General features: G+C 37.8%; 1 protein-coding gene and 1 long non-coding RNA gene across 2 annotated transcripts; one reads left to right on the forward strand and one right to left on the reverse strand.

Annotated features, from left to right (window-relative positions):
• Positions 1 to 6,366: 6,366 nt before the first annotated feature.
• LOC131630873 (uncharacterized) lies at positions 6,367 to 7,011 on the forward strand. The gene has a single exon (XM_058901613.1). It carries the CDS (start codon positions 6,367 to 6,369, stop codon positions 7,009 to 7,011), a length of 645 nt encoding a protein of 214 aa, XP_058757596.1.
• A 17,495-nt stretch (positions 7,012 to 24,506) lies between these two features.
• Positions 24,507 to 26,652, reverse strand: LOC131630876 (uncharacterized). The gene is made up of 3 exons (XR_009292536.1): positions 26,174 to 26,652; positions 25,729 to 26,062; positions 24,507 to 24,770 (listed from the first exon to the last, which is right to left on the reverse strand). It is a non-coding gene; the product is annotated as an uncharacterized LOC131630876 (long non-coding RNA).
• Positions 26,653 to 26,941: the final 289 nt, after the last annotated feature.

The following is a 26,941-nucleotide window of genomic DNA, read 5'->3' on the forward strand; positions in this document are numbered from 1 at the left end:
TCAATATCCAACAAAAAAAGAAAAAACTAGTAAGTCAAAACCTGTGAAGGAGACTTATCAAAAAGTGAAACATCCCGCTGACTGTAATCTCAAAATAAACGGTTCAAGCAAAAGTTAGGGATAACAAAGTCAAAAAGGAGGTTTCTAAAAATCCTCGACAAAAGAAAACAATTTCAAAAGAGGTCACTACAAATCCTCGACAAAAGAAAGTATTACAAAAAAAAGGGATGACTGCCTGTCCAATAAACCTCCGGTACTTTAACCATCATCAAATATCAATGTTACAACTTCATGCTTTGCTAAGGCTTAAACGCAGAGTTAACTGAGCATAGGATCGAAGAACATCACGAAGACTGGGATGGGTATAAATAAATTTTTGAGCCATTATCCTTTGTTTCTTAAACCGCGAACCAAGCCATGTTACAACCCTTGAAAGGCCTAACTGAAGCATGGTTAGTTCGAAAGCATATTGTCACCAAAGAGGTATCCTGACTCCTTAAGGTTTGCCATAAAAGCTGAGTTGATATCTCCTTTTACAAACATCACGTTTTATAAACATCACGCTTTTTACATCTTCTGTTTTAATGCTTTCAGAAAAATCAAGACTGACATATGCACCGCATCTCATGAATTCATTATTAAACATATTTTTCTACATAATTTCGAATGTTAGCATCAGGAAGAATTTGCACATGGTACAACTAATGACTTAAAGTTATCTCGACAGACAAAATCACTTCAGAAGCAATGCATCTTATGTATACAAGGGGCATGACATGGTTTATCCAATCAACCTGGGGCAGTCAGGTCAAGATTCCGAGAATCTCTCAAAGAATGCCAATCAATATGGGGCAATCAAGTCAAGATTCCAAGAATCTCTCAAAATGCCGAGAATCTCTCAAAGAATGCCAAACAATCAAGGGCATACGCCCAAGTAGGTCTGAAGCTACTTCCCGATCAGTCAGGGGCATCATACTAAGTAGTATGCATCTCATAAGGTCCTCGCGAGGCGAATCTCTTCAAATTCCCTAATAGCGGGGGCAAAGCTACGCAAAGCCTATTGACACCTCAACCAACAAGTCCAAGAATGGCAGTTACTATAATACTGGGGGAAATGTTCAAGACATCCATGTCTTCCTACAAAGACGGTTTCGCAGGATCATATCCCCACAGAGTAATCATTAGAAATTATCTTCCCAACAGAGATATAGTTCCCCAACGAAGTTTTAATATCTTCGACACTGTCGGTTCGCCGATACTTCTCTTTTCTCCAAACAGGGTTACTCATCTCTCTTATCATACATCATATATCACATACGTATCCATACATCACAAATAGCGTCTCATGATAAACTCATACATACAAATTTCTCATTTATTTTGATAAACTTATCACATAATACATGCATCATGACATTGCATAAAGATTAACTTTACCTTTTTCAGAATACAGGTACAAACAGATAAACAAAATCTCCAATCTTCAAAGATCTAATTCTATCATCACGAACTGTGTAGACACGATCATCTCTCTAAGATATAATTCAGTTACTACGAACGGTGCTGACACGGTCAACTCTCAAAGATCTAATTCTATCATCACGAACGGTGTAGACACGATCATCTTTCTAAGATCTAATTCAGTTACTACGAACAGTACTGACACGGTCAACTCTCAAAGATCTAATTCTATCATCACGAACGGTGTAGACACGATCATCTTTCCAAGATCTAATTCAGTTACTACGAACGGTGCTGATATGATCAACCTACAAGGATCTAATTCTACCATCACGAACGGTGTAGACACGATCATTTTCCCAAGATCTAATTCAGTTACTACGAACAGTGCTGACACGATCAACATTCAAAGATCTAATTCTATCATCATGAACAGTGTAGACACGATCATCCTTCAAAGATCTAATTCAGTTACTACGAACGGTGCTGACACGATCAATATTCCAAGATCTAATTCTATCATCACGAACTGTGTAGACACGATCATCCTTCAAGGATCTAATTCAGTTACTACGAACGGTGCTGACACGATCAATATTCCAAGATCTAATTCTATTACTACGAAGATCTAATTCAGTTACTACGAACGGTGCTGACACAATCAATCTCCAACAGACACTTCTCAACATACCAAGCTCAGATGCAGCCTAACGCACGGCCCACTCTGGTACTTCTCAATACAAAGGATTCAGTCTAGCGTACGACTCATCCTAGGATACAACCTGACGTATGGTGTATTTTTACAACTATCAATACAATTGGACCTAGTCTAGCGTACGACTCATCCTAAAAGTATAACCTAACGTACGGCTTACTTTGACACTTATCAATACAGTGGAGTCAGTCTAACGTATGACTCATCCTGAGTATATCCTTCAGATACGATCTAACGTACGACGTATTCTGATTCTCAAGTCTATCAAGCTGGATGGCATCTTTAAGCCCATCTCAATCAAGTCTCTCAACATCCGGATGGCATCTTTAAGCCCATCTCCGAAAATACTCTATCCGGATGGCATCTTTAAGCCCATCTCCGACAATACTCTGCCTGGATGGCATCTCTAAGCTCATCTCTGAAAAAGTCCCTGCATCATCAAGGGCAAATTTCTTGGTATTCTAGTGTTCAATCCTCTTCCACCTTCAGATACCGATTGGCATACCAACCACTCTACATCTTCAGGTTTAAGAAGATTGAACAGGGGCAGCTGTCATACCCCAAAATTTGCCCATCAATTTTTTGGTCCAAGCATTGAGAAATAAGCTTGACTATCTCTCTCCTAAGCAATCAACCCACAAATAGGGTTGTGCTTCTTTCAAAGTAAAATCAGATTCTGACCCCTCAAGTGGAACCCATGGCCTCTCATATGATTCAAAGGATCCTCACCTCAAGTTTCAAGATCTGATTCCTAAGATTGCACAGTCAACAACTCAGATAGTCAACAGTCGACTGGTTTGACCTAAAAGTCAACTATGGTCAAATTGCAGTCAAAATTCCTGATTTTTGGTCAACATCAACATTCTAATGTTATATTCATCATTTGATCAAAGTTTGATCATGATTCATCGAGAAAAGATAAAAAAATCCACAAAAGTACAAAGTTGCTAAATTAGGGTTTTTAGGTAAAAGTCAACGGAACTTTGACCAGACATATCTCTCTCATAATTTCTCAGAAATTCATCAACCAAAGATCATTCTCAAGGAAATTTGATTCTCTACAACTTTGATGTTGGGCCCAAGGTCAAGAAATACTTCCGCATAAGAGATATGAGCCAATACATTACAGGTCCTTCTAGAAGATCGCAAAAAGCTGTTTTTTGTCAGAAGCCATATCTTCAAGATAAGATCTCCAAATGAAAAATATGTTCCAAAGTGGCTTATGGAGGATATCTTGAGCTTTCCAAAAAGTCCTAGAACACATTCATATAACAAAAATTGAGTGAGTTATGATTGTCAGAAGTTGGGCAAAATCTGGAAAATGGATGAAACCCTAATTGACAAAATTCCAACTTTTGAACTAATGGGCCTAATATTTAGACTTCAAACACATACATGAGCTAAATAAGGACCTTTAAACCCATTTTCATATTTTTGTCACTTTTATCTATATTTATTTGAATTTTATTCAATTAAAAGCCAAATAAATTAAATAAAATGCAAGATAAATGAATTGAATCACATGGTTTTGGTTTTAATCACATAAAATCCCAAAGATCACTCTTAGAAGTCCACAATTTCGTTGGTGCATGGCCATGATATTTTATTTCATTTATTATTGATTTTATTCAATATAAATCAAAATAAATTAGAATAAAATACTAAAAGATTGGATCTATGTGCATGATTCTATTTTTTAGCCAACATCAATTATCCAATATTGATAGTAAACACATGGATTTGATTGGTACAAGATTGAATCAAAAATAGAAATATCTCATGCATATTTATTCAAAATTCCAAGTGATCCAAAAACTCAATATTCAAACCCATGTTTTAACCTAATTTGGTCCTATATATATATATATATATATATATATATATATATATATATATATATATATATATATATATATATATATATATATATATATATATATCTAACATGTTCAGAATGAGGAGCACGAAAAAGGAAGAGAGCACTAGGGTTTCCAACTTTTAAAAGTACAAAAAGGTAAGGCTTCATTGAATCTTCTTTCCCAGCGAGTTTCATACCAGAGCAAGTCTTCCTTCATCCCTTTGGAGATCTCAGGAGCACAACCAACACGTTATTGAAGCTCCATGCACGCATAGTCACGTCATTTGGCTTACCACGGTTTGCATTGAAATTTTGATTCGAAACTTTCAACTCATGCATTATAAATGAATTTAATGGACCTTGTTATAATAATGGTGTTGTTTAGAGTTGTTTTGAGCCTTTGTTTTTAAGCTTACGCGCAGGGACAGAATCTCACCATGGCTAGGGCATAAGAGACCATGTCGTTCGTTTTGGTATTTGTAGAGGGATTCACGAGAAACTAATGCCGTCTTCGAACTCAGGGGGTAAATTTAAGACAATCTGGGCTTTTATGTTATTTTTCTAACGTTGTTTGGCTGAGTTTCGATGGAAGATTGCGCAAGAATTTCTGCAGGTATGGAGGTTGAAGGAGATGAATAGTGGGGTTGAAATTTGGACCCCACGCGCCTCTCCCTCATTCGCTGGTAAAAGATGGACGATCCCTCTCTCCAATTGCTATTGGTTGGTCAAAGCTTGTAGATCCTCTCTCCTTCTCTCATTGGTTACACGCGATCCAGGGGCCCAGTTGACTATTCTTTATGAATTTAACATTTATAGTTATCTTTTCTTATTTATTATTTAGTAATCATTATTCTAACAGCAATACAACCCAACGCAGTTGGCAATCAAGAGACTCATGTGACCATCAAGAAAGGGGTTCGATCCCCAAGTCACAAGATTTTATTTTTCAAGGCATTTGTTCACAGATCCTATACGCCCAGACTATGAAGGCTCACCATACATCTTCATCTTTCCACCACTAGATCGTTGCCAGTGAAGATCTAAAGGTCTCAGTAGCGCGTGCCCACCATGTACCCTCAGAATCATGGCACACAGGATCCAGACTATGAAGGCTCACCATACATCTTCATCTTTCCACCACTAGATCGTTGCCAGTGAAGATCTAAAGGTCTCAGTAGCGCGTGCCCACCATGTACCCTCAGAATCATGGCACACAGGATCCAACGCCCATGTTTTTTTGTTTTATTATTATTATTATTATGTTATTTTGTTCTTTTTGTTTTGTTTTTATTAATAACTTTTTTATATAATAATAATTCTTTATAAAAGACTTGGCTGTGATAATGATGAATGCACAACCATTTTTTGTGATAATAGTTCAACAATAAAATTATCCAAAAATCTGATTCTACACAAAAGGAGTAAGCATATTGCAGTTCGTTTCCATTTTCTAAGAGATTTATGCAAGGAAGGAGCAATTTGTTTAGTTCATTGTGGCTCACAGGATCAAGTTGCTGATATTCTAACAAAGCCTCTCAAGTTGGAACAGTTTCAGAAACTTAGAGATTTACTTGGAGTATGTGAAGTAAACTAAGTAATCTACTTAGTTTAAGGGAGAATTTGTTAACGTTAATGTCCTAGTTTGTAGGAGTTATTTTCTAAGTTGTAGGAGTTATTTTATGTGTTGTTAATAAGTTGCCTAGTCTTTAGGAAGTCCTATTTTTTAGGCTAGTGCAGATTGTTCTCTAATTTTGTTATGTAAGGCTTTTAAATAGCCAACTTCTCAAATGAAATAAACAAGCTTTTCAGTTTATCACACCATTCGGTTCATGCAATAGTTATGATTAGGTATTGGATCGTGACAGTAAAACTGGGAGGTATGTGTCTTCTAATGGACCAAGAGGCGGGTCAAGTGTACCTACACTGTTGAAATATAAACTTGATTTGGGCCTAAATTAATTATTTGATATTTTGGGCTTAGTTATTTTGGGCTTAGATAATTTTGGGTAGTGTTTCTAGAGAATTCTTATAGTGTTTAGAATGTCTAGATATTTCTTATAGTTGTAAAATTCTCTAGAATACTCTTTGAATCTCTAGAGTTGAGAACTCTCTAGAATTAGTGTGTCTAGTGTTCTCCTTAGAGTAGTATAAATAGAGATGTAATCCTACACATTTGCATCAAGCACAAATACAAAGTTCTCTCTTCCATAAAGAATTCTCCTACCTATCAAATTTCTATTCAAGCCTCCAATATTTCTAAACACTTGTCCTACACACAAAAACAACCTTTATTTCCAACAAAGTGGTACCAGAGCTTCAAGGTCCTCAAAAGATGGCAAATGGAGGTTTCCCTTTTCAAATGTCGATGCTCACAAAGAACAACGATGATAATTGGAGTATCAAGATGAAGGCGCTACTAGGATCTCAAGATGTGTGGGATGTCGTTGAGAAATGCTTCAAGGAGCAAGATGAAGCCTCACTAAGTCAAGGTGCAAAAGATACATTGAAGGAGTCAAGAAAGAGAGACAAGAAAGCTCTTTTCCTCATTTATCAATCGGTGGATGAAGATACTTTTGAGAAGATATCCAACGCAACGACGACCAAAGAAGCATGGGACAAGTTTCAAACTTGCAACAAAGGAATTGAGAAGGTAAAAAAGATTCGTCTTCAAACTCTTAGAGGTGACTTTGAACGTTTGTTTATAGAGGAGTCCGAATCAATTTCTGATTATTTTTCTCGAGTATTAGCCGTAGTCAATCAACTTAAAAGAAATGGTGAAGATGTTGATGATGTGAAAGTCATGGAGAAAATACTTCGCACTTTAAATCCAAGTTTTGACTTCATTGTTGCCAACATTGAAGAAAACAAGGATTTAAAGACCATGACCATTGAGCAACTCATGGGTTCCTTACAAGCATATGAAGAAAAACAAAAGAGAAAAACTAAACAAAAGGAGGCTATAGAGCAACTACTATAACTCAACATAAAGGAAGCAAACTATGTAAACTACAAGAGCCAAAGAGGACGAGGTCGTCGCCAAGATCGTGGACGTGGACGAGGACGTGGGGGAGAAGGAAGAGGATGTTACAACAACTACTCTAACAACTTCAACAATGGAGAAAGAAGCTGGAATCCACAAGCGACAAGAGGTTGTGGAAGAGGAAATTCATGGTCGAGGTACGAAAAATCACAAATCAAGTGCTTCAACTACAACAAGATTGGTCACTATGCATCTGAGTGTAAATTCTTGAAGAAAGTTGAAGAGAAATCTAACTTTGTAGAAGAAAAAGGTGGAGAAGAAGAAACTTTGCTACTCGCATGTCAAAACCAAGTTGAAGAGAAAAGAAACAAGTGGTACCTCGCACTGGTGCAATCAACCACATGTGCGGCGATCGAAGCGTGTTTGTAGAGATTAATGAAGCGGCAAATGGCGATGTCTCATTTGGAGATAACTCGAAGATACCGGTCAAAGGCAAAGGTAAAATTCTCATATGCTTGAAGAATGGTAGTCATCAATTCATATCCAATGTCTACTATGTGCCTAACATGAAGAATAATATTTTGAGCTTGGGATAATTATTAGAGAAAGGCTATGACATCCACTTGAAAGAACATAGTCTTTTCTTAAGAGATTGTAGACATAACTTGATTGCTAAGGTGCCTATGTCAAAGAATAGAATGTTCCTTTTGAACATTCAAAATGATGTGGCAAAGTGTCTCAAGGCTTGCTATACCGATTTTTCATGGCTATGGCATCTACGATTTGGGCATCTCAACTTCGATGGTCTAGAACGTTTGGCAAAGAAGGAGATGGTGAGAGGCTTGACTAGCATCAACCACCCAGACCAACTCTGCGAAGGATGCCTAATTGGGAAGCAATTCCGAAAAAGCTTTCCAAAGGAATCAACATCAAGAGCCACAAAGTCGCTAGAGCTCATACACACATATGTTTGTGGACCAATCAAACCCAACTCTTTTGGAAAGAGTAAGTACTTTCTCCTATTTATTGATGATTATTCCAGAAAAACTTGGGTTTATTTCTTGAAGGAGAAGTCATAAGTGTTTGAAAACTTTAAGAAGTTCAAATCTCTTGTGGAGAAAGAAAGTGGTCTTTCCATTAAGGCCATGAGATTTGATCGAGGAGGAGAGTTCACTTCAAATGAGTTCAATAAATATTGTGAAGACCATGGAATCCGTCGTCAACTGACTGTGCCAAGATCACCACAAAACAATGGAGTAGCAGAGAGAAAGAACCAAACCATACTTAACATGGTGCGAAGCATGCTCAAGAGCAAGAAGATGCCGAAGGAGTTTAGGGCCGAAGCAGTGGCATGTGCGATTGTAATACGGTGAACTGACTTTTAAGAAATGTCGCGGTAAGCAAGAGTCGCCACCGACTTTTATTTTATCCAATATATAGAAAGGCTAAAAGAACAGAAAAAGACCTTAAAAAGATTTTGAGTTCGGGGGGTAAGTTATACAAAGGGAAGGTGTAAGCACCCTTTATATCCGTGGTTATCCATGGGCTCTTAATTGCTTAGATCACTCTTTTTCAAAATATTTGAAGTGTAGTGTGTGAATAAGATAAGACTTTGTTTAAGGACATTAGCTTGTAAATAAGCGTAGCCTTGTTTTGAAAGTATTTGAAAATAAGTGGGAAAAAGAGATTGGAATTTTGAATTTGAATTTGAATAGAGCAAGCAATCAGGAGCACGTACCCTAAGTTAGAAAATTTGTTCTTTTAGCTTTTTAGTTTGAAAGGGCTATCCATACCATTTGATGGTAGGAAGTCCTTTCATTGGATGTAAAGGGTCATCGAGGAAATATCGTTCGCCATAAAATTGTCCCTACCATGTAGAGGGTAGGTAGTCTTTAGGGAAAGATAGAATAGTCATTCTTAGGCAACCGACGAGGATACCTTAGCAATTGGGACAATCATAATTTACCGAGGCAACATCGAGGGACAAGATCATTTTTTTGTTAGGCAACTTCGAAGGGACTATGATCTTATGATGATTTATGAACTAAGAGCGACATTTGCTTTAGGTATCCCCGTATTTGAGGGACTTGACTATTTTAAAATTCAAAGGCAACAAGCAACAAAAGAGGTTACCCTAAAGGTGTGTGTGTGGCACAATCAGGTGATCAATATTCAGATATTTTATCTTGTAATTAGAGTGATACTAGGTTAATTTTAGCAAGGCTTGCACTCCCTAGGATTACTAACCACAACCGAAAAATAAAGGCAGAATTAAAAGTTCCTACGCTATTACAATAAACACCTGTAGGGCAGAAAAATAAAGGCAGGAATAAAAACCCTAATTAAACTATTACATCCTGTGAGCAGTTACATAATATGGCAAAAACTTGCGGGAAAACCACAAGAAATAATTAAGTAGATGATAACCCTGCAAGACACTACAGTAATAATAGTAAAGTAAACAATAGTAAAGTAAACAAATAAAGGCGAAACTATAAATAATAAAGTAAAATAAGAGGGCAAAATAAAGAAAATTAGTGTTTTAAAAGAATTATGGGGAAAAACCTAAATCTATGGTTAATAGGCAACACCTACCAGTAATTACTAAGCCTAACTGCACTAAAGTAACATGGCAAGGGAAAGTCAATTGATTAAATGAACCTAATTAATTTAAATTGTTTAATCTAAATTTAAATTAATGAGCCTAAAAATAATTATTAGCCTAAAAATAAATTAATTAGCCTAAAGTAATTATTAGCCTAAAAATAAATTAATTAGCCTAAAAATAAATTAATTAGCCTAAAAATAAATTAATTAGCCTAAAATTAATTATTATTAACCTAAAAATAATTACTAGCCTAAAAATAAAGAATGTGATAAACTCCTAACCCTAATTCATGAAAATGGACAACATTTACATATGGAGAAAATTTAAGGTTTTGGTTTGTAATTAAATATTAATAATAAAAGAGGGTTAATTAAAGGAAAAGAAAAAGGGAAGAAAATAGAACCAAAACGAAGAGGCTGAGATTTGATGTGACAATCCTTGAGGGTGCATTATGGGAAAGTTGCCAACTAAGTGTTTGGCCAAAACAGGGTTAATGGCCAAAGGAAGTACCTGCAAAAAAGGTAGTAATAATAATGTTAATAATAAGAATAATAATATTAATAATAATAATAATAATAATAATAATAATTATAATAATATAAGATAAAAAAAGAAACGGGGTTTAGAAAATTAAATTATGGCCAAAATTATTAATAACCTTGATTTGGCCAAAAACCAAAAGGTTTTTGACCAAATACGAATAACCTTGATTTGGCCAAAAACCAAAAGGTTTTTGGTCAAATAGGAATAACCTTGATTTGGCCAAAAGCCAAAAAGGTTTTTGGCCAAAAAAACACTTGGATACTCCTTGAGGTCAAGGGATAAAGCTCCTTCCAGTTGGCCAATCCATAGAAAACCTGTTCATAAACCACTGCAATGTTACGGTTAAGAAAACAAATGGAAAAATAGAAAAGTGATCTAAATAAAATCAAAAAAATATAAAAACTTGATTATAAATCAAATAAAATAAGATAACGAAGCTACAAATTTTTTGAGATTTTTTTGAAAATATGAAAATAGAAATTAAATCAAATAAAATAGAAAAACGAGGAATTTACGATTTTGAGCGCCGAATTCCTTTAAAGGAGTATTGTTCCTCAATTTTTTTCTGAACTTCTGGAAAAAATCTGGAGCAAATCGAAACAGTAGTTTCAAAATTCGGCTGATAGGCTGGAAAATTTATCACTCTGCTGCAACCGAAATTAGAGTGACAAAAGATTATTCGTAACGATCAAAACGACGGTAAAGGTTTTTTTGTGGATGGGTGTAAAATTATGAGAGTTGTTGATTGTTAGTGTATGGGAACAGAGAATTTGGTAGAGGTGAATGGTTGGTGAATGGTTAAAAATAAGGATTGTTAGTTATTTATAAGAAAATATTAGGTTAAAAGGAAAATGGGCTTGGACCTCACTAAGAGCTTAATTTATTTTATTTTCCTCATTTTGAATTATTTAAATGAATAAATCAAAACAATTGAAATAAAATAATTTAAGGGGTGATTGGATTAAAACTATGACCCAATAATGAATTTGCTCAATTTGGACTTTATGCACCGACTCAAAATTTCCCAACTTTCACCAGTCATAATTTTCTCAATTTTCATTATTTGAGAATAATTTTGAATTTGTCGGGAAACTTAGGATGTCCTCTTCAATTATTTTCGCACTTGAAGATTTTTGTCTTTAAAAATGAGAGGGTAAATTTTGGGGTATGACAGCTGCCCGTGTTCAATCTTCTTAAACCTGAGGATGTAGATTGGCATGTGTGCCTGTCGAAATCTGAAGGCGGAAGAGGATTGAACACTAGAATATCAAGAAATTTGCCCTTGCTGATGTAGGGACCTTTTCTGGAGATGGGCTTAAAGATGCCATCAGTTGAGACGTTGACAGAACGTATTTTTCGGAGATGGGCTTAAAGATGCCATTAGTTTGTGTATTGACGTGTGGCAGGCTGAGTCGTACATTAGACTGTATTTGTGGTGTCATAATTAAATCGTTGGCTCGTTTGCCCTGAGTGTCGGGATCATATGAGTGAATTGATTGTCGTGACTCTATTGTCATGAATCCATTGTCGTGACTTAATTGTCGTGACTCCATCGTCGTGACTCCATCGTCGTGATCGCTTCTGAACTGAATACCGGGATTAGATATGTGACTCAATTGTCGTGACTCTATTGTCGTGACTTCATTGTCGTGACTCAATTGTCTTGACTCAATTGTCGTGACTCCATTGTCGTGACTTCATTGTCGTGACTCCATTGTCGTGACTCCATTTTTGTGACTCCATTGTCGTGACTCCATTATCGTGACTTCATTGTCGTGTTCTTTTCTGAATTGAATGCCATGATTAAGTCTGTTTCTTTCTTTGATCGCGTCAGCACCGTTCGTGGTGACCGAATTTAATCTTTGAGGTTGATCGTGTCAGTACCGTTCGTGGTAACTGAATTAGATCTTTGAATGTTGATCGTGTCTACACCGTTCGTGATGACATAATTAGATCTTGGAATATTGATCGTGTCGATACCATTCGTGGCAACTGAATTAGATCTTTGAAGGATGATCGTGTCTACACCGTTCGTGATGATAGAATTAGATCTTGGAATATTGACCGTGTCAGCACTGTTCGTAGTAACTGAATTAGATCTTTGAAGGACGATCGTGCCTACACCGTTCGTGATGATAGAATTAGATCTTTGAATGTTGATCGTGTCAGCACCATTTGTAGTAACTGAATTAGACCTTGGAAGGATGATCGTGTCTACACCGTTCGTAGTAATAGAATTAGATCTCGGAATATTGATCGTGTCAGCACCGTTCGTAGTAACTGAATTTGATCTTGGAAAGATGATCGTGTCTACACCGTTCGTGATGATAGAATTAGATCTTTGAATGTCTCTTGATTATCTCTGAACTATCTCTAGAGAATACCCGGAACTAAGTATCAGAACTAAATCATTGTCTTGATTATCTCTGAACTATCTCTGGAGAATACCCGGAACTAAGTATTAGAACTAAATCATTGTCTTGATTATCTCTGAACTATCTCTGGAGAATACCCGGAACTAAGTATCAGAACTAAATCATTGTCTTGATTATCTCTGAAATATCTCTGGAGAATACTTGGAACTAAGTATCAGAACTAAATCATTGTCTTGATCATCTCTGAACTATCTCTGGAAGATATCCAAAATTAAGTATCAGAACTAAATCTCTGTCTTGATTATTTCTGAACCATCTCTGGAAGACATCCAAAATTAAGTATCAGAACTAAATCTCCATCTAAAATGAGTGTCAGAATTAAATCATTGACTTGATTATCTTTGCACTATATCTAGAAGATAATGTTCATTTGATTGTAGAAATAGAATGAAAAAGAAACATTAGTTTTATGCAATGTCGTGGTGGATGTATTGTAATATAATTTTTTTAAATGAATGAGACTGTTATGCATATGCCATGGGGTACATGATGTATGAATGCATGAACATGATTTGTCCTTCCTGGAGTATATTAGTATTTTCTTCTTGATTGAGAAAATAAACCTCTATGACATTGTGATTCTGATGCCTGGTCTTGTCTTGAAGATATACAGCTGGGAATTTATGATTTCTGCTTGGGGATGAAAGCAATTTGAATGATTGATCCTTGACGCACCCTGACTGGGGATAAGAGAGATGAATAGACTCATTTGGAGGAGGGATTGAAGATAGCTATTTGAGGAATACTCTGTGGAGATAGGATCTTGTGAATCCGGCTCCGTGGGAAGACATGGGTGCCTTAACGTTGCCTCCAGTGTTTATAGTGAGTGCCATTCCTGGGCTTGTGTTGATTGGGATAAACCAATGAGTATTGATCGAAGTGTCAAACAGGCCTTGCCTAGCTTTGCCCCTGCCAGTAGGGACTCTAGAGAGATTCGCCTTGTGAGGACCTTCTGAGATATATACTATGGGTGACCTGCCCCTAGTAATCATAAATTGAGGATGATGCCCCTGACTGATCGAGAGGTAGCTTCAGACCCACTTGGGTGCATGCCCCTGATTGCTTGGCATTCTTGAGAGATTCTTTGAATTTTGACCTAATTGCCCCAGATTGATCGGATTTTTTTGAGATTCCCGAAATCTTGACCTGATTGCCCCAAATTTATTGGCATTCTTGAGAGATTCTCGGAATGTTGATCTGATTGCCCCAGATTGATTGGACAGAGCACGTCATGCCCCTTGTATACATTGCTTCTAGAGTGATCTTGTCTGTCGGGATAACTGTTAGTCATTAGTCGTACCTGTCATACCCCAAATTTGTCCTACCCTTTCACTTTCATCTGGTTTAGGCTTTACATTCATGTACATACTTCCATTAGGTCATCTAACATAGATCATGCATTCATTAATCAATAAGAAGCATGGGATCAAGGATTATTGAAATTAGGGGTTTCTAATCCCTTGTGCTTGAGCTTGACGTTATTTCAACTGGAGATCTCGTGAATTAGGGTTTTTGCCTCCTGACTTTTTCTCCTCAAGAGTTCAATGGTTTGGATTTGGATAAAGAATCCATTGAGTGCATTTCTCATCAATCAAGAGCATGGTTGGAAGCTTAGGTGAACTAAGGTTGACTCAAGGATCATATGGCTTTCTTCTTGTTAACTCAAGGGTTGCAAGAGGATGTATAAACTTCTTCTTAGTTTTGTATCAAGGATTATCCCATTGTGTATGGAAGTTTTATGGAAATCATCTTTCATCAATTCAAAGAAGCAACTTATTGTTCAGTTCACAAATCATATGGCTATGGTCTTCATATTAAGGAGAGTTACTTTAATCTTATTCACAAATTCGGTGCAAGGTTTTGATTTATGTATGTTACCAATATTGCAAGAAGTCGTTTGTTCTTGAGAGATTAAAAGAGAAAAGGCGGAATAATCCTCGAGTGACATAGTTCAAGGTTCTCAAACACAATTCCTCTGTGACACCAAAAGTCGTTTCAAATATGCAATAAAAAAGATTCACTCATGGTGATTGTTTGGAATTCAAGATGCAAACACAAGACTTATTGCAAAACTAATGTACATTCCTAAAGTCAAAAGTCGTTCATTACAAAAACACTCAAATGTCCATTCAAAAAACCATTACACCATTCAATTTCCATACAAAAATATCTAATACAGTCCAAATACAAACATATCCATTACAAAATATCCAAACATTGAGTCTTAGTGCCTTTATCCTAATCTCCAATCTTCAATTCAAGTCCAATAAATATTTGTTTCTTCATCTTCAAGCTCAGCACCGGAATTCAGCTTCATTCTCTTTCTTTATGAACCTGTCCAAAAAAACAAACATATCCGCCCCTGCATCCAGTCAGTCCTGCAAAAAGAAGAAGAAAATGTCATCATGTTCACAATTTCAAACAACAATACATTATCATACCAAAACTAACAGCCCCTGTTAAACACAATTACTTACCCAATCTGTTTCCAGCTTATAACTTGCAGCCACCACATACATTTCAAACATAACAGTTCAGATAAATTCATTCTGACAGTTTACTAACTCACCATTCACATACATACATTACATACCCAATTCAAACCCATCTTCTAACAGTTTCAAACCAACTCAGTTTCACACTACTCTATAACCAATTAATTTCCATTCTCCTTACTAACAACCTAGTACAACTTTCTAACCTCCACGTAACCAACTTTCAAACTTACCCTAACTAACTTTTCTTAAGTTTTTTCACTATAAGAATAACTAACAGCTCTAATCACCTTCTAACAGTCTCACTAACAGTTACCAACTAACTTCTAACAACCTACTAACCAATCACCAACTGAATCCTATAACAGAAAAAAAAACATCCATAACTAACTTTGTAAACTTTTCCTAACCATAATTAATTCCTAACTGATCTGCAACCTATAACTAACTTCAAAACAGCATAACAGAAAAGGGGAAAAGAGTGGTAACTAACCTTGAAGCTCAGATTCTCAAACCTCCATCTCTATATAACTGATCCATCACATTCAGATTCAGTCTCCACCATTCATTCTCAATCATCATCACTATTCATCTTCATCATCCTTCAGACCCCTTCTCTTTCTCCACGGTGAATCACTTCGTCACCTTCAATCATCTTCAACTCCCTCTGCAATCTCCACACTCTCATCACAAGCTTCTTCCTCCAAAATCTTCAACAGAACCTTTAAGCATCACTCTTCATTCAATCTTCATCATCTATCGTCAAGGATTCGGAAGCATCTCACAAACCTTCAAAACCAATTTCAACTCTCCACGAATTCGGTTCATTCATCACCGCAACAACAATCTTCATCGCGTTCCTACAACAACATCAGCAAGAACAGTCATCAGCATCGCATCACGTCCATCATCTTTGCGCATCGCAATCTCGCAACGCAATCGTACAAAAAGGAAATCGAAAGTCTAAAGAAAGAAGGACGAGAAGGAGTGAAGAGACAAATTCACGAAGCATTACCTGGAATGAGCGCTCGGAGATGGAGATTTCCTCCGGCGCCGATGACAATTAGCCGCGCCGTCGTAAGAGAGTCTCGTCGGAGAAGATTTCATCATAGGAGAAAGAAATTCGAGAGATTGAGATGAAGGAAGAGATCGTTTCGATCTTGGCTCACTGTGAAGATCGATGGAAGTTCGCTGGAGGGAGAGAGTGGCCGCCGTCGCCGTTCACGCAGATGAAGAAAAGGGAGATTCTGGCTCCAAGACTCCAAAGGTCACAAACTGGTAACCCTAATTCCTCTTCTCGTTTTTTAATTTTCTTAGTTTTAATTTATTTTATTTTTTTTATTGAAATAAAATCTGAAAGTGTTCATGATCATTGCATTGGGCCTGTTACAAAAATCACTACCTCACCCACCCTCTAGGTCCATTATACCGTTATTTTTGGCCTAAACAGAATTGTTACAAAAAACCTCCCTTGGGCTATTGATTGGATCTGTGCCCAGAATTGCTGTATGCACTACTAATTTCAGTTTAACACCCCCCCTGACTCACACTTAATTGATAGATTTTAGGTCTTCTTACATAGTTTTTTTTACCATATTTTTAGATAATAAAAGGCATATAAAAATCATAATTTTCTCATTAGATTTTTAGATAATAACGATACTTAGAATCATAATCTTTGTTTATTTCTAGGTAATATAAAAATGACATAGAAAATAATCAATAAAAATGTTAGTTTAGGCTAATTCTTTTTGGTTAATTAGAATTCAATTTCCTTCATAAAAAACCATAAAAAATAAGTAGATCTTAGGTTAATTTTGACATTAATACTTTGAATTCTCCTTCATAAAAATGCCATAAAAATAATAGTGTTTTGTATCATTTTCATGCTATTTTTTGTATAATTGTTGTGTGATTTTGTTACTTGTTTTTTGCCATATTTTTGGCCCACCTTGTATGCTTCTTTTAGAATCTATCCCATGTTAACATTAGGATTTAGACTTGTATAGACAACTTAGATTAGAATTTAGGATTAGTTCCCTATTGCATTCTTTTTCTTTTTAAACTTTTAAAATACTTAATAAAGGAAGACGCGAATCACATTAAGAAAGTGATAGAGAAATGAGTGGGATTCATTCCCTAGTCTGTTTCTCAATCGCTTAGTGGCATAGAAACGAGTGGGATTCATTCCCTAATCTGTTTCTCGGTCACTACTTAATGGGAGAGAAATGAGTGGGATTCATTCCCTAATCTGTTTCTCAAACATTAATTAATGGGAGAGATATGAGTGGGATTCATTCCCTAATCTGTTTCTCAAACATTACATAATGGGATGGAAGTGAGTGGGATTCATTCCCTAACCTGCTTCTCGATCATTATACATTTTTATGTGATTCGAATCGCGAAGTAAATCCCCTTAAAAAATACACAACCAAAAACACTTAAAACACCTAATAATGGTTCAAATTAAAACAAAGTAGAGAAAGTGGTGAGTGGCCCGGTATTGAGAACTGTTCATCACTTATCTACCCTAAAAGACACAAACCAATCATTTCTTTTTCTTTTGCCTCGTTGGCACCTAAGGGCACCGTTATTTCCGCTCGTACGCATCGTAGGAGATCCCTTATGCAAGAGCGCGAACGTTAACTCCGCCCAACTAAAAAACACAAAAACAAACAGAAAATCGTGAGCCGAGCTACGGTAACTCTGATTCCTGAAAAGGATACGTAGGCAACGGGGTAAGGCCCGTGCGAGTACAATTCTTTATTTTCCCTACATTTTGCATTCATTCGCATTTAGATTTTAGACATAGATATACACCCTTTAGATAGAAACAAACATAGGTGGATACCATCGAGTACGATGGGCGCGAGGGGTGCTAGTACCTTCCCCTCGCGTAACCGACTCCCGTACCTAGATTCTCTGGTCGCAAGACCCTGTTCCTTCCCTTGTTACGTTTTCTGATATTCCTTTCCCTTATGGGATAAATATATTGGTGGCGACTCTGTTCATTTTTCGCGAGCGTGCGACAGCTGGCGACTCTGCTGGGGATGTTGGTAGACCTGTGCTGGTCCATTCTTAGCGAGTCGATCCTAGCCTTTGTTTGTTTCTTTTCTTTGGGTGTTTCTTTGTTTATTTCCTATGTGCTGCATCTTGTATATATGCCTGTATATCATGTCTATTTTCCTGCTTGCATATCATGTTTACTTTCCGCATGCATCTGGACTATATTATGGGTCCCCGTGGGGGCCACATATTTTTCTGCTTTGTTTTGCAGGTTGGGTGGGTTGTTTCTATGAGGTAAAAGGCCCAACACCCAGGCCAGAGTGGACACATAGGACACCTAGGATAGAGTGGATAGTCATGACGCCAACAGAATGTCAGGTTCTGTTGATTGCGATCATGAGACCCACGACCAGTCGAGACTCAAATGGGATACCGTTGTTGGCATGTATTTGCAACGATGATGGTGTTCCAGAAGAGTTGTTAACGCTGGAGACCTTTTGACCTACCCTGACCTAGATTCACCTGTGAGTGGGGAGGGATATACATGACAGGTACCGTTGGTGACTATTCTGTTCTGTTGGTGACTATTGTTCCCATGGTTGTGTGGTACCTATGCCGGACCTTTGATCTCATGACATCTGACCTATATCAGTTATTCAGAGGATCGTACAGTGGTTACTAAGATTATATGGACCTTTATCCCATGCTGTTGCATTGCATAACATCATTGTTTTATCCACTCCATTTATGAAAGATCCTAAAGTCTATTTCCAAAAAAAGAAGGAGAAAAAGAAAAAGGAAATAGAAAAGCAAAAAAGAAAAGATACTCTATACAAAAAGAAACCTTGATTCCAAAAAAGAAGGAAAAAAGAAAAAGAAAAAAAAAGAAGAGCAAAAGTGTATGAAAAGACTTTAGGATCTCTCATAAATGAAACATGCATTCATACTATCATGCATTTCATGGTTCTTTCAAAGACTTATGGGACCCTTCCTATCCAGATTTCAAGATCAACAACAGATTTGACTTCTCACTGCCACAACTACAAGATCAACTATGGAACAACTCCGTGAGGAAATGGATGAGATGAGGGAACAAATGGGTCATCTTATGTTGGAGATGCAAGACTTGATCCATAATCAAGGTGCACTAAAAGAGGAAAACAATCAGTTGAAGACTCAGTTGAGCCTAGTCATGGAAGTTCTGAAGACGGTACTAAGAAAAGAAGGTGATGTTGCCTCTGCTGCTGCAACAGAAATTGTTGACTCCTTCTCTTCAATAGGATCTCTTTTCACTCATGGGATGCCTCAGAGGGATCTCCCTCAACTTCAAGTGCCGTTACCTCCACGTCAATCTGTTCATGTCCCTAGAATGAATCAAGGAGGCCAAATGTGTGGGCAAAAACCTAAGATGCCTCAGAGAGTTCTCGATCCGATCCCGATGCCTTATGCTCAGTTACTTCCCCGTTTGCTGGAACTTCGGTTGGTTGAGCTACGCGATTTGTCCATGCCTGAAAAGCTTCCCCCCAATTTTGATTCCAATGCTCGATGCGAGTTCCATTCTGGGGCACCTGGTCATGATACTGAGAATTGTAGGGCGCTGAAACATCAAATTCAAGATCTCATTGACTCAAAAGTGATTTTGTTTACCCCCGAGGGTATGAGTGTTCAAGGAAATAGAGTTCCACCTGTGGCGGAAGAAAAGGTTGATTCATACTTCTATGTCGGATCTACTTCAAGTCAGAAGCACAACACACTATCTTGGATTCCGAATTCTCCACTTTATCAGTCTTTGATTGTTTCTCGTCCAAATCAAAAGGGGAAGGCACCTGAGCAGATTGAGTATTTGAATCATCAACAACCCCACATGATCCAACCACAACCGATTCAGTATTCGCCACAAAAGCAATATGTTCCACATCAACAAGGCCATCTGAATCAGTGTCCACCTAGAAGTAATTTGGGACGAAGAAATGCTCCTCTGGACCAAATTCCTATGACATACAATAAACTTCTACCATACCTAGTTCAAAGCTCATTGGTGGTTCCCAAATCTCTGAAGCCTCCACCCCATCCGTTTCCGCCTGGGTATGACTCTAATGTGCAATGTGGGTATCACGCTGGGTCAGCAGGGCACTCCACTGAAGACTGCAACGCTTTCAAATCCAAAGTACAACAGTTGATTGACGAGAGGTATATAACCCTTCAAGGAGGAAACATGTGTGTGAATGGAATTCCCTTGCCCGAGTAAGAGCCCGGATTTTAGAAAGTCTCCAAAGAACAATAAGCCTAGGCGGAGTCAAGGCTCCTCAAGGATGGCAATCATCATTTCATTTCTGTATTCTCATTTGCAATATTTCTTGTCTTGTCGAAAGTTACCTTCCTTGTTTGAACTCGTTGGTATGATAATAATAAAAGCACCACAAGTCCTTGTGCAACTTTGTCAGAATCTTTTTCGAAAAGGGTAATCCAGATTGTTCTGTAGAAACATCTCTCATTTTCAAGGTTCTTGTGCTCAGTTGTATCCATGGAGGTTGGTATTTCAGTTGGTGTTTGAGCTCTCCTTACAACAAATAGCTTTTCTGAGCTTGATGACCATACGAGATTCTTCTCACTTATGATGGCAATTACTATTCTAGCAACTATGCTTGGGGCTCCCGCACGAGGGATAAGCAAGACATACTCTTATCTTGAGCATTGCATCACCCGCATTGCTCGAATCCCTAAAGCAAGGCAAAAGTTTACGACTCATGGGTGACTTCGTTGGAGTTCTCTTTTGGAGTAATCTGAAGTGTTTGGAAAGAACTGCAGAAAGTATTCAAGATCAATAAGTCCAGACGGAGTCAAGTCTCCTCAACAATGACATTCATTTAGTTTCTTTACTGCATTCTCATTTGTAATTTTTCCTTTGTTTGTTTAAGCATTGATAGCATGTAAAAACTTGTTAATTTTTGAATGAAAATCATAATACATTGTTTATGTTCGTCTTGAAGTAATCCTTTCGTTATCACTCATAAAATGATTCGCTTGTATACGATACCAACTTTACTAATCCCTTGCTTAGGAAAAAAGCTGAGGGAGAATGATGAAAAATAAAAATGCAAAATCTCTAATCGTGTGTTTTTGAATAAAACCCTACTGAGGATGTACAGGCATTATTTCACATCCCCAAACACCGGAGATATAAGGGAGATAGACCCTCGACAACCCCTTTGAGCCTTGGAGAAGGAGTTTCTTTTCTAATCATAAAAACCCTTATTTTAACCTTGGGGCAGGGTAGTGTTCATTTAACTTGATCGAGTGTTCAAAACTCACCAAAAGGATATGCATCTAAGGATACAACAATGGTTATCCTTCAAAAGGTTGAGGAATGTCAAAACCGCAATGATTATCCTTATTTCATCAAAAGATCAAGAGATGACGATACCACAATGGTAATCCTTCATCAAATCAAAGGAGTAAGGCAGTCCTAATCACCTCCAACAAATCAAAGATAATGCGAGGTCACACGACTTGTTAAAAAAAATATAGCAAAAAAAAGAAATGGCAAAAAAAATAAGAAGAAAAGGATGAAAAGAAAAATGGCAAAAGAAAAAAAAAGACGATGAAATTGCCAAGCAAGAACAAAGTCGTGTGACAATGAATCAGAAGAATAAAAGGTGAGCGACCGCCATGTTCAAAGAACCTCATTGATTCCTCAACCATTTCAAATTCCTTATGAGGGATGAACACTCGTGTCGAGTTAACTGAACATAGGAATGGAGAATATCACGAAGGGGGTGGGTACAAATAATTTTGAGCCTAAAAATCCTTTGTTTTCTGAAAACCGTGAACCCGGCCAAGTTACAACCCTTAAAAGTCCTAATTGAAGTAGGGTTTATTTTGAAAGCGCACTTCGATGAGATAGCATTTAACTGACTCCCAATGAAGCGAGACTCGTATCCATGTTGGTATTGTACGTTCGCTTTATCTTCCATATGCAAAAATCGAGGTTGTGTCAACTAGTGATTCGGTCACAAGAGGTCGCAACCTCATTTCATAAAAAAGGTTTTACAACTTCAAGACTAACATAGGCTTTGCATTAGAATTATCATTCTTAGAATTAACATTCTTTTGCATGCAAAATATGTGCTTAACATCAAGGAAATTTTCAAGGATGAGAATCAGTGAGTAACTTGATCATGTCAAAGTACAAGAAACTTGAGAACTCCGAGGAGTAAAAGCTAATCATCTCAAATATTGACCATCAAGGGGCAGGTTCTCTAAAGAAATCCGTTGGGCATGAATAGTTGATGCGTTCTTTGATTACTCTGTGGGGAAGAGTTTGAAGACTCCGTTGAGCGTGGTAAAGTTGTTTCCACGTTTGTTTGACTTCAAAACAAAGAAAGCTTGAGGATTCTAGTAAGATGTACCTAATCAGGGGCAATTAAGTCGAGGTTTGACCTCTCAAATTCAGCATATCTGGGGCAACCATGTCGATAAATCTCTTCAAGCTTTGATCAATATGGGCAATCATGTCGAGGAATCTCTCTTGAATTCAACCAATCTGGGGCAGTTACGTCGAGATTTGACAAATCTCTCCAAGGATCCACTGGGGCAATTTCCTTCATGGGTCATGAAACTTGGGGCACGATCTTCTGAGTTTTACTGTCCTCTCCCTAATCATAGGAGTTTATTTCTCCTGGAACCTTGGTCTCTCCCCAAGCATGAAGTCTATTTCTCCCGAGAGTTTGTTCCATTCCTCAAGCATAGGAGTTTATTTCTCCTAGGAGTTGTCCTACTCCCCTAACCAAGGCTCGTTACCTGGATTTCTCATCCCCAACATGGTGAATCGAGGGAATCTCCACAAGCTGAAAATCCTCCAAGCAGTGGCACATGGTGAGAAGTCAGAAATTATTCTTCAAGTCAAAGAAGGAGCATCTTACAAATCAAAGTCCAATATCTATTGGCACCTCCACATGGTACTTAACACTAAGGGGATTCTCCCTGGTGTTTACCTCACTAATGCCTTTATTTGGCACTCTGCATATAGTATCCATTGCATATAACATTGCATACTCAAAAGCGTAGCACATCCATCAAAATGGAGCATTACGCCATAGAAAAATTCAAACATGCATCAGTGCATAAGCCAGTTTTCATGTGCCCAGAAGGCACAAAGAAATATATACACCCCCAGAAGAAGTCTCATCTTCTCTCTCCAATGTGGATCGGATACAATGTCTTTCTTCGTCAGAATCGTTGTCTCCGAGGTTATTTCCCGCATGCTGCGTGCAGATTAGAGCGTGAATGAGGGTGGGCATTCAACCCATCTCATTTTTTCGATCGTTTGAATAACCATACTTGGTGTGTGGCAATTCGAACGATTGCCGCTCTTGAAGAGTTACACCCCGCCTTTTGGCCTGAGGGATTAATGTAATTCTTATGCTTCATAAGCATCGATATCTCCGGGATCTCCAATGGTTACTATCATCTTCTTGTCGAGTCTAGTCGTTACTAGTCTTGTCGTGGTTATTTCCCGTGTGTTGCGTGCAAATTAGAGTGCGAATGAGGGTGGGCATTCAACCCATCTCATTTTTCAATCGTTTGAATAACCATACTTGGTGTGTGGCAATTCGAATGATTGCCACTCTTGAAGAGCTACACCCCGCCTTTGGCCTGAGGGATTAATGTAATTCTTATGCTTCGCAAGCATCAACATCTTCGTGATTATGTCTTTTGATCGAGTCTAGTCGTCACTAGTCTCCATGGTCCCTTCTGTCATACCCCAAATTTGTCCTACCCTTAACTTCTAACTGGCTTATGCTTTTCACTTCATTTGCATCATCTTCTCACTAAGGCATCAACATAACACATACATTCATACATCGATAATTTGGCAAGGGATCAGAAGACCAAGAGAGTTGTTATATGTGTGGGTTCATTTGGTTTGAGGTCCTCGTGGAGTAAAACCCCGATTAGGGCTTGGTTTGGTCTATATCATCAGTGGGGTTCTAGGGCTTTAGTGCCATGAATTGGTTTTGTTTTCAAGTCTTGATATTGGATTTCAATTAGTCCTTATCATCGCTGGCGACTTGGTTCAGTTGGGATTTTACTATCATCTAAAGTATTGGACCATTTGATTATTTGAATTACAAGGCCTTTACTTGGGCTTGTATGCAAATGTCGGAGTTTATATGGTGTTGGGGTGAATCATTTCATCTTTGGAAGCCACTGTGTAAAGCATCAAACTTTGGTCAAAGTTAATCTCAAAAGGTTGACTTTCCAACCAAATGTCTACCATAGGGTTCTGACAGTTTTCACCTCACCCTATGGTTTACTCAGGTTTCCAAGTGGCATGTTGAATATTCAAATCGAAAATGGAAGTAAAGAGTGAATTTCAAAATCACTTGAAGAAAGATCCACATTCAAACCAAAGTCAAACTTCATTACAAAGATCCAAGAATCATTACAGTTCCAAATCATTACAAAGATCCAAGTCACTACGCTAAGAGAAAAAAGGAAGCCATTACAAACAGAGTTGTGAACAAATTGAATAAATCTCCCAAAATAGAGTATATTGTTGATTCAAATATGGTTGCTGCTGAGTCTGAGTTTTACAGCAGAGTGATCAAAAGGTATTCCAAACAAGCCATACACAAGCCAAAGTGAGCAAGCCAACGCCGAGATAACCTGCAAATCAACCGGCACGTATCAGTTTCACACAAACACTAAAAATACAAAGGATTTCAATCCATGACAGTCCTATATGTGTTTCGGTTCAGACCAAAATTGACAAGCGACTGCAATAGTTACCGGCATAACTCACAGACAAGATGTAAACCAAAACCTGTCACAAGGCGGTCAAACATCTTCACATTTTAGAACAGTTCAATGGCATTACACCAGTTCAAGAGATCGATTCCCGTTTGCAAAATCAGAGTCAACAAATATAATACTCAAACCTGCTACAATGCATGAGTTCATACACTAATCCATGGTTCAGTCCCAAACACAACCATTAACCTACTAACAGCCCTACATATGGATAAGCTAACATTCAAAACAGTACACAACTCCCTCCATTCCTTCTTCATGAAACTTGCAGCCAATAAACAGTTTCAAAAACTAACAGCCCCCTTCACCAACATCCATTCAAACTAACATTTCCTAGCTGTTCTAACTAGCTATTAACAGAAAAAACCAGAAATAGCAAACCTATAACAGGCTTTCGACTTGCAACTGAATCACCCTAACTGTTCTTAAACATAGCTGTTTTCCCTTTTATTTTTCTTCATAAACCCACTTTCAATTCAATTAACTCCTATTAACTTCCTAACAGTTTGTTATTAACCTTTCCCATCACTAACCTAAACCACCTCTAACCACCTTTAACAATTTCTTAACTACCATATAACTAGCTGAGAGCAGAATCGGAAAATCACCTCATTCATAACAGGAAAAATAACTACCTTCATAACTTCCTAACCACTTTTTCTAACAAAACTAACCTCTCAACAGAAATACAAAAAACAGTTGCAAATCTGCCAGCTCAGCCTAACAACCTAACAACCTCTAACAGAACTAACTGAAAACTTCCTAACAGAATCGGTTATAGAATTTCAGAATTGGAGAAGAAAAAAGGGATTACCTATATATTCTGCATTAGCCTCATTTTCAGGGAGGCCATTTCTTCACACACCATAATCTCCATACTCATTCTTCATTTTCTCCATCTCAGAAATCCTTCATGCTCCATAACCACCACCATCATTCAACCTCCATCACTTCACCATCTCTTCATAATCATCATCGATCTTCCCTCTCTCCATTCTTCATCCTTGAAAACCAAGAAAAGATCCTAACAGAAACAGTTACACGAGAAACTCATCACGATTCTGCATCTCTATCCACAGAAAAGTCTTCAATCATCGAGTCTCAGTGTTCATTGATTTGTGGAAAGGTTCATCGCGCATCATTCGTCCCTGCATCACAAGAGCAACGGCGTCGCGACATGTGTGAATTCGAAAGTCAGCAAGAAGAAGAAGGAGAAATGTAAATCAGAATGTAAAAGAGAAAGATCAACGTGCACTTACTTGAATTTCTCATCGTGGATGTCATCAAATCGCAGCACTCTATAATCACATGATTTTGCGATTCCGCATCTTCGAGAATTTCGCAATAGCGCTACATTCATCATCGTCTCACGATTGAGTCGCCATTCCTCTCTTCACGCTTCATAACAACAACCACATCAACTCCGTTCATCATCGTTCGTCTTCAACACTTCACGCGTCTCAATCACCTCCGCCAAACCGCAATTTCAATCTTCATCATCAACAGGATAACATCACAATCCACGCAATCCGAAACGAAAAACAGAGACTCGAGAGCGAAATATTGAGCCGCGAGAGAAGTGAATCGGAGAGATTTTGAGAAAACTAGACCGGAGAAGGGAATTTATTGAGGGCGCCGCTGTCGTGAGGAGTGAGGATCGGAGAAGAGGAAGCCATTCGCACCGCCGCCGTCGCCGCTCGTAAGAAGGGAGGTGAAGATTCTGAACCTTCATTCACGTATAAACCCTAATCCCAAATCTTAATTTCTCAATTTCTCTTTTATTTAAATAGTTGTTTTTTATTCTGAGTAATAATAATCTGATGCAAATCTTGGGCCTCCATTGAAACGCTACTGACACCCCCCATAAGGCCCGCTACACTACCATTTTTTGGCCATGGAAAAATCTGAAACAACAAAGAAGTGTATTGGGCTATTCCCAATGGGCCTGCGCCCAGACTGCTGACTGCACCACCATATTCAAATTTCGCACCCCCCTGTGTACATATTTTCATGTTGGTTTTAGGCTT

This window comes from Vicia villosa, unplaced genomic scaffold (assembly GCF_029867415.1).
Source record: "Vicia villosa cultivar HV-30 ecotype Madison, WI unplaced genomic scaffold, Vvil1.0 ctg.000746F_1_1, whole genome shotgun sequence".
NCBI lineage: Eukaryota > Viridiplantae > Streptophyta > Magnoliopsida > Fabales > Fabaceae > Vicia > Vicia villosa.

Excerpts from the sequence above, each read along its gene's own strand:
- LOC131630873 (XM_058901613.1), top strand. The coding sequence starts at position 6,367 with ATGGCAAATGGAGGTTTCCCTTTTCAAATGTCGATGCTCACAAAGAAC.